This window comes from Aythya ferina, assembly GCF_964211825.1.
Source record: "Aythya ferina genome assembly, chromosome: 10".
NCBI classification, from domain to species: Eukaryota; Metazoa; Chordata; class Aves; order Anseriformes; family Anatidae; genus Aythya; species Aythya ferina.
This window is the reverse complement of record NC_140306.1, coordinates 15,527,074-15,541,694: the sequence shown is the minus strand read 5'-3', so window position 1 is coordinate 15,541,694 and position 14,621 is coordinate 15,527,074. Positions and strand designations below refer to the sequence as shown.

The 14,621-nt window shown below is 53.8% G+C and overlaps 1 protein-coding gene across 6 annotated transcripts in view; it reads right to left on the bottom strand.

The window, feature by feature from the left end:
- The window catches only part of BSN (bassoon presynaptic cytomatrix protein), a 69,718-nt gene that overhangs the window by 29,545 nt on the left and 25,552 nt on the right, over window positions 1-14,621 (bottom strand). For all 6 annotated transcript variants that reach the window (XM_084530359.1, XM_084530358.1, XM_084530360.1 and 3 more), the window contains exon 3: window positions 6,537-7,334. In XM_084530359.1, the coding sequence (XP_084386485.1) occupies window positions 6,537-7,334 (798 nt within the window). The remainder of the gene's footprint in view (window positions 1-6,536; window positions 7,335-14,621) is intronic.

The window sequence follows — 14,621 nt, the reverse complement described above, 5'->3', positions numbered from 1 at the left end:
CTTGCTCAGGCTCAAACTCCAGCAAATCTCTTCGGAGACTCCGGAGGTGGCTCAGGTGTCCTGCACGTGCTGGGAGCGCACCCGTTGTCTCCCCAGCCTGGGCTGCAGTGGGAAATGGTGGAGCTGCTTTGTAGGGGGCTTCAGCGGCTGGGATGGCTCCAGAGGAGGCCCCTGTGAGCCCAGGATCTGCAGGCACCGCCTGCAAACGCAAGTCTCCTGCCCCACCGTCACCCCAGGAATACATAGTTTGCTTTTTTTCCAGTGTTTTTTGCTTTTTTTTTCACTGAAAACAACCTGCACGCGTAGGCAGCGGCTTCCTCCAAAGCACTCGTCAGAAGGGTTAGCACACGGATGACATCTGCCTATTAATAATATAATTGCTCCCAAGGGAGGAAATGAAGCCGTGACTCGGTTGTTTTTCCTGAGTGAAGGCACAGCAGTCCTTGAGATGATTTTCCGAGTGGCCACAAGCTGACAGCAGGTTCGGCTCCAAGAAGTTCAGCATCTGCAACTGGTTCTGGAAGCTCAGGAAGACGCGGCCAGCAGAAGGGCAGTGTCTGCAGCAGACACGTCCCCAGGGATTCTGCACTGAGGTCCATTTTGGGACCCCACTCTTAATTCAACCCAATTTGCTTGGTCATGCACCATAACCAAAACTCAGCCCGACTTCAGCCCTGTGCTTTCCCCGTTGGGTCCAGGCAGCAGGACCCGGGCAGGCTGGGTTAATTACAGCGTGTTAAGCAGTAGAGAAAACTCCTGAGTCACAGCAAGCTGTTAATTACCCATTCGTAAAGGGATTTGCAGGCTCACGCAGGCAAAGCCGACTTCCACATCGTGCTGCCATAGGCGGCTCTCTCCTTTTGCCTTCAGTTCAGGTGGCTGACCTGATTATTTGCAGCCTGGCTCTGGCTCTCAGTCCTTCGGCAAGCTCCCAGCCCTGCAATAACCTGCAGCTTCTCGGGGTGGGGTACAAGATTGTGGCAAGGTGACACTGCTCACTGACGCTTTTGAACTCAGCTGGGAGATAGGAGCTGCAAAATGCAGCAGTGTCTCCCCAAAAGCGGCTGCAGCCACGAACACTGCTGAATGGCACGGACCTGCTTAGCCAAAGGGCTGTTCTAGTGAGGAATGAAATAAAAATTAAGAAAATTTTAAAATTTGCAGTCATGGGCCCCTGTGCAGCTGCTGCCCTGCCAAGCTGTCACCACCAGGACGCATGATTTAAGGAAAAAACCAGCCCCAGAGGGGCACCCGTCACGGGGACGGGCAACAGCTGCTCCCTGCTACATCGGGAGCCAGGGGAGGAAGAGAAGACCCCGGGTTCTGTCAGAAATGGACGTGCACAAACCTCGAGCTGCCGTCCCTGCTCACAGGGTGGCTGTGGGCCACACGGGGGCACATCGGGCCTGAACCCTCCCCACCCACGGCACTGCCGGCACCACCCGGGGCCTGCTCCCACCGGCTCCTCCTGGGCAGCCCCATGGCCAGGGGACAGCACGGAGCTGGCAGCGTTCCCTCAGCCCCATTAATCCTCTTGGGCCAGGAGCTGGGGGCTAACGGCCTCCCTCTGACAGCACGGGTGCCCTGGAAGGGGCCGGGAGGGCCCAGGCACGGGGCTGTGGCTGGCGGCTCCCACCTGAGGCACGGCAGCAGCCTGGCACCCCCCCACACCACTCTTCTCCCCTTTTCCACCCCAATGCTCCTTGCAACGCCAACACCTCCCCACAAAGACCAGCCGCAAGGGAACGTGCCCATGACGGAGCCAGGCACGTCGCCCCTAGTTTGTCTTTAGCTGTAGCCAGGATGGATAAACAAGAAATTTGCTGACACCGGGCTGGGAGATGGACTGCACACCCCGAGCGTTATGAAAAGAATCCTTTTATAACACGTTAAAGCAGGAAAATCAATGCCAGCTCCTGTCGGGGTGCAGATGCTGTGTGGCAGGGACACGACTCCGCGAGAGGGCCCCGCGGAGGCACGGCACTGCCAGAGGTCCCAGCCTTGTGCTGGGGAGCGGCAGCGGCCTCCGACAAGACGTGTCCCAGCTCCTGTTTCAGGCTGGTTAATTAGGCAAAGGGGCAGCCTGCCACGCTCATTTAGTGGCACAACATGCGCAGTTCATTTGTTCCTTAACACAAAACCACCGGAGTCAATTGGGGTCAGCTGGGGTTACTGGGAACGTGTCACGCAGGGCAGGGAATCACGCTGCAGGCCAGCTCTTGCCACATCACTCGCATCCGTAGCAGGCACTGATTTAAGGCAGGATGCCTTGAATCCTAGCAAAACAGCCCTGCAGCTGCCTGCCTGCAATGGAAACCTCTTTCCTACCTGCACACCTCCAGGCTGGAGCAAGGGGGAGCGCCCAAAAGTGCCAGCTCTGAGTTGGTGGGCAGACCACCACGAGCTGGAGCCAGCAGCCTGGAGGAAGCGTGGCGAGGTGGGAGGAAGCTCCAGGCACCTCTACTTCTGGTAAGTCATGTGAATAACTTATTTAAAGCTGTGCAACGTGTAGCAGGACAAGCAAGAGAACTGGACAGTGCACATTTGGGCTCCCTCACCACTGTAGCTCCTTCTGCCTGCTGGTCAGCCACAGCCTCTGGTGCCCACAGGCTGCCACAGCCCGCACCTTGTCCTGGGATGTGCTGCCACAACACCACGCTTGTGCCTGGACTGCAGGCACTACCTCCTGAGGAGTCCTGGGCTCCCAGTCCTCACCATCACCCTCTGACTGTGCCCCAGAGCTCTCCAAGGCTCAAGGCCCCGCAGCACATCCCACAGCAGCTCTGGCCAGGTGCTCGCAGCCATAGCGAGCTACGCCAGCAAAAAAACAAGGAAGAAAGCTCAAGGCACCTTCGAGATCTGCATAAGAAACCTGCCTCTGGATACAGGCAAGGAGCAGAGCTGTATACAAATGCAAGGCTTTTATGGAAGAGACTCAGCCCTGACCTTTGCAGCCTTCTAACACCATCAAAGATCTTTTGCTGGCGGATGAAAGAGCGGCACTAATTCAATGGCCGGGTCCCAACACATCCAAAAACTGTGGTGGCTTCTCACCCAGGTTTATGAGAGCAGCTGCAGCTTAGCAACACTGACTGAAATACCTGCTGGCCCAGGACAAACGTGAGCAGAAGAGCTTCCAGCATAGACAGTGACAACAGAGGCAGCCCCAGCCCCGTACATAATGATGCGATCTGGGGAAAAAAACCTTGTCCACTCCTTTTCTCACCTGGTACCACTTGGAAATGAAGGGAACCAGTTCCTTCAGTGGCTCAGCACCTATGCAACTCAGCTGATGACTCCACAGAAAACAGCATTTTTTCCTCTTTTTTTTTTTTAAATCTTTCGTTAGGTTTGAATGCACTCAGCTGAATGAATCACTGGGGAGATGCAGCTTTGCTGTGCCACAGCAGAGGGTGGGAGGGGACGACAGGGACCCAGAGCCTCCGGCTCCATCTGTAGAGCAGGCGTGGGACGGATCTGAAAATATCACAGGTAAGCAGTGATGGTTCCAAGAGAAACCAGAAGTTTGAGGGGACTGCAGACACGGGCAGCAGCCTCTCCTGCTCCTCCACTCACTGGCCACCCTGTCCCTGGGGGACTGCCCCTGGCAGAGGCTGGGGGCCAAGGGGCTCCTGGTGATGCCGTTTGTCCCAAGCATCGTGTGTGATGCCACCATGGAACTGGGGTCTCTGCCAGGACGCAGTGCTGCTGGCACATCCCTCAGCTCCCACCCGAGGTGTCCCATGCACGCAGATGTGTCACCCAGCCCTGCCACGAGCACAGGGCTCAGCCTGGGCGATGCTCTCCACTAAGCCGTGACAGTTTGCACTGATACTTGCGGAGAAGTCTCCTTTAGTGGAAGTTGGTCTGTGCTCCCCTGGCGGTACAGATGACCTAGTTAGTGAAAACACGTGTCCTGTTTGAGGAAGGACACATTATTTAGGGTTTTTCCCCAGCCCCCAAGGGGTTACGTGGCTTTGCAATGAAGCTGTCAATGCACGCAGCCCACCTCGGTGTGACCAAGCCTCAGCAGCCTGCAGTGACGATGCAACTATCTGCAGAAAACGCACTCTTCTAGCACTGTTTTGCTGCAAAACTCCATCCTTCCTCCGAAAACCAGGCCACGACAGCCTGTGCCTTCTTCTCCTCCCCCTTGGTGTGACTCACTCCGCCTGAAGCCAGGGAGGAAGGCTCTGCCCAGGCTGCAGGGTACCGCCCGGGGCTGCCCAGCCTTCAGCGCCAGGCTCCTCTGAATAGCAGCAGACCCAGGCTCAAACGTCCTCATTAGCTTTCACAGAACCTCCAACAGCAGTTTGCAGTCAAGGTCCTAATTCGTAAAGCAATTAATGGATCAAACCTCGCTACTTCAAAGAGTGAGCTCTGCGATTTGTGTACGACTCTTGAAGCTTGGGAGAAGCTCGCACGAGCTGCAGGCAAAACACTTCCACTCAGAGGATAAGACCACAGAGCAATTTTCTAAGAAGATCAAGCAAACCTAAAGCCTGACAGTATTAAAAGATCTTACAGTGTCCCCCCCTCCCTTTTTTTTTTTTTCCAGAAAGTTTAAGAACATTCACAGCTCAAGTGTTGCATTTATTCCCCAACTCTTAAAAAAATAATTTTGCATCAGCCAACCCATCTCATCTAAGCCAGATTCTCATTCAAGATATCCAAGACCATCGCCGGGGAGAGGCTACCTGCCCCTCAGCCACCTTTCCACAGTACCTGCGCAGAGCACCACGTCAGCAGCTACAACCCAAGCCCAAAGTAACGCTCTGTGCCACAACGGGGTGCCCATGGGAGCATGCTACGGCCATTTCATCCACGTGTGTGTTTTCTGAAACTCATCCTGGAAACTTATCCTGGCCCAAGAGCACACTGAGACTGGGCTTCAGCCCTGTGCAAAGGACTACACAAAGCCTGGACACGTTTTCTCACCAAAATCCTCAGGATAGGAAAGAAGCAGTGCTCTACTGGTACCCAGTCTAACTCTGCTCACGTTATGCCTGATGAAAACACCGTGCTCCATACCAAGCAGTCTTCAGCTCATTTTCAGCGAGCACTATTGCTGCGGGTCTCATCCCAGCACCCAAAGTAACACCAATTTCCACACAGCTCTGTTACAAAGCAGTCATTTTGTGCTGGGAAGATTGCTGCTGTTCCCACTCTCGCCACACAAACATGTCTGAGATTCGCCCTTTTAGGACAGAACTGGTAGGAAGGAGCAGAGCATTTCTGCCAAAAAGCGAGTGGCGTGAAAGGGGTGCTGCTCCACACCTCTGCATCCAGAGCTTCGGGAAGGGGAGAACATTGCTGCCTGTAATTGAAACTGCAGGGAGGAGTTAGGGACATAAAATGTAATTATCCACGGTGGAACGGAGCCAAGATTAGCAATCCTGCTTCTGGCCATCTGAAGTCCCCATTAACTTTTCCGCATGCTGATGGTGTTGGTTCTGTGTCTTGCTGGCTGCTAAATGCAGCGCTTCCAGAAGCAAGCCACGGGCACCCGCTCGTGAGGGTCTTGAATCACCTGTAGAGGGGGAGGTGAGGGTCTAGACTTCAGCCAAAGCCTTCTCCAAGCGTGTGAGATCTCCCTCCCTACTGCCAAAGGGGGAGGAAGAGGTATGGGCACACCTGCACCAGTTGCACCACGCTCCTGTAGAGCTGAGGCAGCTCGGAGCTGGCTCAGGTTCCTGCTGGGGGCTTTGGAAGATGCTCTGGGTGGGCAGCACCATTCAGAGCCTTCCCAGACCCCAGCGGGTGGGACTGGGTGGCCTTCAGCCCACCTCGGCCTCCTCCTCCTCCTCTCCTCGCACTCCACCCCAGTCCGTGCCCCAAGAGCCGTGCACAGCCTGTTCCCTCACGCCGTACCCAGGCACCACGGAGCAGGGAATCTGGAGAGGGCAGCACCAGGAGGAGGACACTCCTTGGCGAGCGGCTTTTGTTGCCTTACCCCGGCCCCTGACCCCATGAACAGGAGCAGAAAGCATTGCCAGGGGTGCCCAGCTCTGCTCCTCACATGAAATTGGTACAAAATCTGTACGTTTTTGTGAAATCCTCGCTGCAGACCGGTGAAGATTTACCAGGTGATCCAGAGCCTGTTTGCAGCGAGTCCCTTCCACCCTCACAAACCAAACCAGCCCAGTCCTGGCACCGACACGATGCCGGCTGCAGCCTCCCACGTTCCCTGGGCTTTTCTCCCGGCAGCCCTCCCCTCCCGATTTTCAGGGCTCTTTTCCCGTGGAGCCTTCTCCCTCGCCTCCATCCACACCCGACTTTTGGGACTGCCACCGCCCTGCAGCACCTCCTGCCTCCCGGTGCCCTGTCTGCTCACCGCTTCAGCCCACGGGAAGCACACAGAGAACACAGGACGTTGCTGCACCCCCGGCACTGCTTTCACCGTGGGGAGATCTGAGCTTTGCATGCACCTCATTTGCTTCTGCCTGGGGCTTCGTACAGCCTCTGATGGAAAATGCATCGCGTTTTCCCCATTTTAAGCGACCAGAGAGTGACAGAAGCCCCGCGAGCCCCCTTACCTCCACCAGATGAGGCGTCGGGTTGAAGCCACACATGTTGCACACCTGCTGCCGACAGGTCGTGCAGGAGTTGTAGTTGGGGGGCTCGCCGGAGCCCACGTTGATCTCCGCCTTGCAGAGGGGGCACAAGACCCTGGCTTTCGGCACTTCCTTTGGCTTAACGCCCGGCTCCGGTTTGCCTGCTTTGGCGGCCGGCGCAGCCCCAGCCCGGCCCTGCGCCCCCGGGGCTTTGGGACCAGCTTCCTTGCTGGCGTCGCTGAAGACGATTTTTGGAGGCACTTTGCCAGAAGACTGCTGACTTGGAGCGGGGGCCTCCGGCTGGACAGACATGAGCGTGCTCGCCTGGGTCAGGAGGGAAGCTCCGAAGCCGAAGAGCTTCCCCGTGAGCCCCTCCTGGGGTTGTTCAGGAGCCCCAGCACCGGGGGCGGGGGGTTTGGGGTCTCCCATGGCCTTTCTCTGCTCGGAGGAGGAAGGTTTTGCTTGATGGTGCTGCGGGGAGGACCTTGCCGCTTCCTGAGGAGCGGCGGCTTTTGGCTGGCCGTGCTGCTCCCTCTGCGGTGCAGCCGTCTGCGGTTTGGGGGTCTCAGGCAGTGGGGCAGCGGCGGTGGCACCAGGACGGGCGCTTGTCTGGGGGGGTGCCGGGGTCTTCTCCTGGCCCGCCGGGAGCTTGGCTGGGGAGTGGGACGGAGACGGCGAGGGGGAGTGCAGCTGCTGCTGGCTTTTGGAGCGCGGGGCAGTGGTCATGTCCATCCCCAGCGCCCTCTGCATCTGGCAGTTCAGGCACAGCCATTCCTTCACCTGTGGGGCAAGAAGAGGACACGGGGCGGTCAGCAAGCAGGGCACAGCCAGCACGTGCACCACCAGGCCATGGCTAACGAGCTCTGTAAGCAAAATCCTCTGTAGCTAAGTCATCACCCTCCCCCCCCCCCCAAAAAAAAAAAAAAAACAAAACAGGCAAACATTTCAGCACTGTGTTCTTCGCAAAAGTATCTTGCAGTCATGGGGAACAGACCCCATCTGTCACAGGTACCTACAGCATAACAGGCATGTGCTGAAGCAGGCTTTAATTAGCTTTGTTTTGCTTCCAAGGCTTCTGCTGCAAAGCTCTTGCTAGCTATAAGGCTTGCGTCCCCCCAGCTCCCTCCTGGTGGAAGAGGGCTCTCGATGAGGGTGCAGAAGCTGGAGGATGAAGGGCCTGGAAGCCCACTTCTCTTGCTTGGGGTCTCCCTAACCCCATGAAACCTCCTCCCAAGCCTGCGCCCTTCAAGGCAAGCGAATGGCATCTACAAGCAGTCCAGAAAACAGCCAGGGCCAGCTCTGGGGTGAGCACAGGACCTGCAGAAGGTCCAGGGATAGCGGGGGCAGAAGGAGCAGCTTCTCCACAACGCATCAGCTCCACTGGGTGGGCACAACACCGGCTTGGGAGTGAGAGGTTAATTCCCACTCTTACAAGGACAAACCAGAGGATGCAAATGAAAAACATAGTGCTCCCTGGCTAAGTGGAGATAAATGAAAGACTTCCCCCCTTGAGAGACGTTCCCTGTGACACACTAATGTCTGAATTAAGTTAATTAAAAGGCCGTATGAAAGCTGCGAGCCTTCTAATATGAGGAATCCCCGGGATGCTCTGCAGCTATGCAAATATTAACGTATAGCACAGGATAACCAGGTCTGCTTGCAGAAGATTTCCCCAAGAAAAGCAAAGCACGGGGCCAAAAAGAACCAAAGCGTTCTCCAGCTCTGCTCCATCTCCTGTCCCTGGGTCTCCAAAGCTCCTCAGACCTCGTCTCTCCTGCTCACCCAGTCCGTCCTCCTGACCCTCAGCGATGTGACCACGTGCAAGGGGTGCTGCCTGCTGCCCAAAGCACCACCCAACGTAAGCCACCCCAACCGCATCCTCCCCAGTTAGCTACATCGCACGGGGCTGTTACAGCCACTGATATTTATTAGACTTCATAACTTATGGTTTTGCCTTCACTATTCTGGGCCACAAACTGAAGATGTGCAGAACTCCTCACGTTATTTTTGCGTTCTTGTCCCTCGGCGTTTTTCCCCGCTGCGCTATTTCAGGAGAGTGGCTCCTGAACTCCCAGCAGCTTTGCGTGCTATCCCCATCAGCTCTGATTAAGGGAGAACCAATCCTTTCTATTCAGGTTCTCTCTCCCCCACAAAGTTCCCAGTATCTAAGAAATGCAAATCTTCCCTCTCTGCGTAATCTTCTTATCCACACTTTAAGACCCTAGGGCTAGGTAGAAAGTGGGGAAAGAGCAGATCTCCACCGTGCAGAAGTGCTCCCTGACACCAGGAGGTCCCCCTGTCTCCTGATGGCCACGAAAGCAGAATACGGGTCAGGGTCAAGCCACCAGGACAGTCCTGAGCTCAGCAGCTTGGGAACAATGGGATAATTGAAGCTTTTTCACTTAAACCTGGTTCATGTGCATGCCTGCAAGCTCACTTGCATGTGTACATGCATACAATCAATGGTGCTTTGCAACCAAGACAGGAAAAAAAAAGCACTCCAATCAGACAGAAGTGACCAAATAGTTATCAGTGTTTTGGCGAGCACATGCTGAGGAATACCGAGGAGAAAAGTCGAGGGGGTACAGCGGTGTGGTGGGCTCCCCGTGTGAATGTCTGAGATGTGATTTCACCTGGGGCTACCGCACTGCCTGGCCAGCCTCTCCGCGACGTGTGGCCTATGCAGATCAAAGACAACTGAAAGGATCCTGGAAGAGTGAAGGTTGCTAACCCAACCCCTGAAAGTCTTGATTTGGTGGAGTACTGGGTGGTTAAGACCCAAACATATGAAATGAGGGATGACTTGGCTGGCTTGCATCACCTTCCTCTGCATGCTCTCCTTCTTGCCTGCCGACCAACCACGGAGGGGTGGAAGATGCACAGGAAACATGACAGAAACAGAGGCAGGAACATGGAAAGAAGTTTTCCTACTACTTCTACCTTAGCGCCAACAGTCTGGGTAAGCAGCAAAATGAAACGCCCATCAAGGAGAAGAGGAAAACCTAAAAAGGTCAAAACTCAAGGTCCAGCTCCCATCACTGGAATGCTGAAGTCACCACTACGCTCTGAAGTACCAAGAAGCAAAGTTGTGCTTCCGTGAACAGCCTTGGACTGGCTGTGCAGAGCATGCTAGTCTCCTTCACCTGAGGAAATCTGACTGCAGAAATACCAAAAAGTTCAAAGGACATTGGAGTGTAAATGATGATTCTGAAACAGAACCAATCCCTCACTAGGGAGTGAACGAGGCTGGCTAAAAGGGAAGGTGACTGCTGTGCAAAAAAAAAAAAAGGGGGGGGGGGGCACAATTGGAAATATAAAATCAACAATTATCAGACCTCAGCACACCAATATCAACTGATGGAAACGAGAACCTGTGAAGTACATAAACTGTATGAAAACATGGGAACTTCATGAAAAAGTCTGTTGGGGAGCAGCAGAAAGGATTTATCGCGTGCATCAGGGACAGAGGCTACCCGAGGAAGGACACAGGTCTGTTACTGGATGCAGAAGGTAATGCTGCTAATGAGAAAGATATGGTGGAAGTGCGATAATTACTGCTGGTAAACATTTGGAAAGAAGCGGGATAATACTCATCTCAAGGATGAAGCATTTCCAACTTATTAGCAACTGAGACGAACATTCAACAACATCTACCAGCACTAAGGATATTTAAATTTGGCAGATCTGAATAATTTTGCATCCAAAAGATCTGAGAGAGCTAAGAAAACTGCTGCATGCTGATGTTAATCTTTAAGTGCACTGAGGGAATTTTAGAAGACTGCAAGAGTCTTCTGCTTAAATACCAAGCCAGCAAGGGTATGACCTGCACAGGCCAGCCAGCCATCTCTTTAAGACAGAAAGATGACACTGGAGTCACGCAGCAGAGAACTGAAGGGCAAGCATATATGCCAGTCAACGTGGTTTTAGGGAAAATAGGTCATGGAAAGCAAACCTGATTTTATTCTCTGCTGAGAATGCAGATTTGGTATTAGTAATGAATGGAAGCAATATACATGATGTCCAAAAGGTGGTTTAACCTCATAGTAAGTGACATGCTGACAAGAAAAAAAAAAAAAAAAAAAAAGCCCTATAAAATACTGAATGTGCTAAATGGATTTCAGAGTAGTTACCTGGCAGACCTGGAGGACAACAAGGGCTTACCACTGCTTAGGTACCTCTCTACTAGGGTCCTGATCTCGCTGTGGCAATATCGCCACATTACAGGGTTTGGTATAGCAATAAATATGGATGCAGCCGAGTCTCTGCTTCCTGCAAACCTGAGCTGGCTCCATGCGGTGGCACGAAGCTGGAGGTGGGAATATGGAGGTGGCTCAGCCTCTGCTTCCAGCACTGAGGGAGCCGTTCCAGAACCGTGAACGGTTCAACACCGACATTTAAAAAACATTAGTACAACTCTGCAAAAGATATAGACCGGATCTGTAAAAGCAATTTTAGGAGAAAATGTCTGAAATGAGAGAATTAAAGAGGTTGATCTTTTTAGTTTATCAAAGAGAAGATTAAGAAGTGACTTGATTACGACAGAGCTGCACATTCAGAGGAAACAATATCAGGTACTAAAAGGTTCTTAATTAGGCATAAAAAGGCATAAAAAGAACTAATGACTGGAAATGGAAGCCAAATATATTAAGCATCATTTTTAACAGCAGATGTTTCTAGCCATTAAAGCAAATTATACACATGCTGTTGGGCTCGGTACAAGGCTCACGGAGGTAAAACTTACAAGGCCTTTCGTCTCTAGGGGCCTCAGTGCCCAAACTCATCTCGCCAGCTTTGAAAGTTTGAACCACCTGGTGCCACGGGATGCACGGGGGGCAAATCCTGACCCTCTGCAGGTGGGCTCGGTACAGGGGAGCGGTGTTTTGCAGAGGTACACAGGGAGGGCCAACACGCGGCCCTGCATGCTGCAGATCACCAGGCCCCCTAGAACAACCCCAGGAAGCCGCCCAAGTAAAAGCGACTCGATATGAAACGGTGATGGAGAGGGTTGTTGAGCTCAGGGGGCTTCCACCGTTATTCTGCCACCAGCTCTTTTACGGAGTTGTGTGGAGACAGCCTGCCCCCAGCTCTGTTAGCAGGAGAGGATCTCCTCAGGATCTCCTGAGGTAGGACAACGTGGCCATGAAGGCCTCCCAAGCACAGTGCTCGGCCTTCGCAGTAGGCAAGAGCTTTAAAGTGAGCTGCAAACAAAGGCTTCAAGCAAACACCCACGATCTCTTTGAGCCAAAATTTAGGATCAAAAAGAAGAATAATTCCATCTTTACCACAGATTGGCTATTTGGGAGCATTTGGAGGTGACACAGAAGGCTGTCCTACTGGACAAGCGGAGTAGGACAGGAGAGTATTAGATTTGAGATTTGGGAGACTTGGTGGCTCCTGACCTGCTCTGCCCATTTACACCTCCCCGCAGCCACAGCTCTCCATACAGGAGGCCATTGGGCACGTCAGGAGCACAGTTACTTGTCTGAAAGGGTTGTTTTGGGCTGCCACTAGCAGCCTCCATGTGATCTCAAGCAAGAGGTCCCATGCATGTTGGCCGCTTTGAACAGGACAGGGAGAGACGCAGCCTGCCCTCCTTTCCCAGCATGTGGAAACTGGGTGCACAGCCAGCTGAAAAACGGGACAAGTTCATTGTCAAACAAAGGAAAGGAACATGGGTTTCCTCCAAGTTGTCCAAAATATGTATTTAACATTCTACGTATTTGAAAATCCTGGAAAAACGCATTTGGGAACTGCAAGACAGCAAGCAAGGAGCTTTCCAACTCCAGGCCTCCAGGAGCCCAAGCTCACAAAGCTGAACCCAGCAGATGTGCCTGAAGAGCAGGGTCCCATCTCCCTTGCCACCGGGCCCTCCAGAGCCAGGGTGGTATAAAAATAGCCAAGGCTGTAATTTGGTAATGAAAGTACTGCATTAATTGCCCTGAGGGAAGGCTCAGTGCCAGGGATCACTGGCTGGATGGAGAAGGGGTTCATCAGTGGGTGCTACTGGCTGTCCCAGAGGAACACTGCAGCATCCCAGCCTCTTCCTGGAGCTGAAGAGCTGCCAGGGACATGCCTTGAGTGTCCTCACACGCCTTCAGCTCATCAGCTTAGCCTGCAGCTGAAGAACCACCATCTAAAGAAATCAGCGAGTCAGCGAAACGTCCCTTCCTTGCAATGCCTCCTGGATCAGCTCTGGAGGAGCTCTCTGGGGGCACATCTTGCATTTTGTAGCATCGCACCAAAATCTGCCAGAGCTATGCGCCGTGCAATTAAAGGAACAGCCTGATCCAAGAGAACAGGCGACACTACACGACAGCCTCCAGCTAGAGAAGGGGGAGAGCAGCAAGCTATGGCGGGGGGCTGGGGGTGCTGCAGGGCAGGCAGAAGGTGGGAATTGCAGGGGGAAAGCAGGGAAAGCTCAGCAAAGCCTGGAAGAGCTCCTGACAAGCAAGCAAAGCTAATGGTAGCACGCAGAGAAGGCTTCCCGCACCATCTCAGGCTGGCTGGTGGAGAGCACAACAAATACAAATATCTACATTGTTCTGAAGATTTCCTTTTGCCCATTTCTCCTGTAGCAGCACAGGGATGGCTTACCCCAGTGCTCACCTATTCACAGCAGGGCAAGCAGCTCTCACTGTTTGGATCGGTGCACAACCTGCACACAAGTGAGGCAAGAGCCCTGTAGAACACCCCCTGGGAGGCTGCAACGTGGAGCACCAGCCAGGGTCCCACCTAGGGGAGCAGGCACGAAGGAGAAGAGACAGCAGCAGGGGACAAGGTCTCTGCAGGCTCCCCTGCAGGAAGGCTGGAGCCGATGGCTGTCCCAGCGTGGCCTCAAGACGGGCCAAAACACATGCCAGCTCCATGCCAGTACACACAGGGATGTGGGCTGAAGTTTCCTGGTCAAAATGTAAAGCACGCTTGCACAAGGACGCAGCGCTCCGGAAGGACCATGCAATTAGGGGTGTTCAGGCTCTTAACTGGCAAGGGGATCGGTCAGCGAGGCACTTCTGAGAACAGCCACCTTATGCTCAGCTTTCTCTTCAAAGATAGCAAAACAAATAAAATCCACTCCCCAGCACTTCTGTCCAGAAGGGGAAGCCACAGAAGCCCTCGGTAATCATCGTGCTAGCGCTTGCCAGGAAATAATCAACCCGTGCTGGCGAGCAGGAACAAACCCCCAAAACTCATCTCCTTCACTGCAAACAACAGATGGGAAATTGCATTTGTCCAGAGAACCAAGCTGCGGGATAAGACAGCGCCATTTCATCCTATTAGTCATTTATTAACCAATTTTCCCCTAAGAAAGCCTCTTTGTCTAGTTAGCACCCCCCAAACTAACTGAGACCGAGTCTTCTCCCGCTGCTTTCAAAATGACTGGGAACCACGAATGGGTGCCATCTCTTCTGCATACAGCAGAGGAAAAGGCAGCAGAGTGAACACAATGTGCTCCTGCTAGGAGACTGCTGCCGAGATACAGGCAGGGCAGGAAAAAGGCTGCTGGAGACGCCTTGCCTTGCCTGCGTGCATCACAGCACATCCCTCTGTCCCCGGGGCGGCCGCCCCTGCCACCCCCTGCCCGTGCACAACAGGATCTGCACGCCCTCCCTCCCCACACCACACAAAGATTAAGCAAACAAATTAAAAAATGAATAAAATACAAACCATCACTGAACAGCTTTGCAACTAACCTTGGCCTGCCGTTACAGGCAGGGTGGTGCTCCCCCTGCCAGGTCCCCATTGCCCGTGTGCTCAGGGAGCTGCTGCCTCCTGGGCGAAGGCAAGAAACCCATGCCTGTGAGGGATCAAGGGGTGGCAGAGCCCCTTCTGCAGCCAGACCCTACGCTCTGATCCTGCCAGGGTGCCCCCAGCCTCTCCTCCCCGGGCCCCCGTCACAGCACGATGCTGCCCAGCCCTGCGCGCCTGCAGTGCCACAGCCCTGGGCAAAGGGACAAGTCCTTCCACTTCATTAGGGAATGTTTCTTGTGCGATTTGCTGCCTCACTAGCTCCTGTTTAGACAGCCTTTGTTCTCCGTCCGTGGGAGCACATGAAAGGTTCGGGCACGC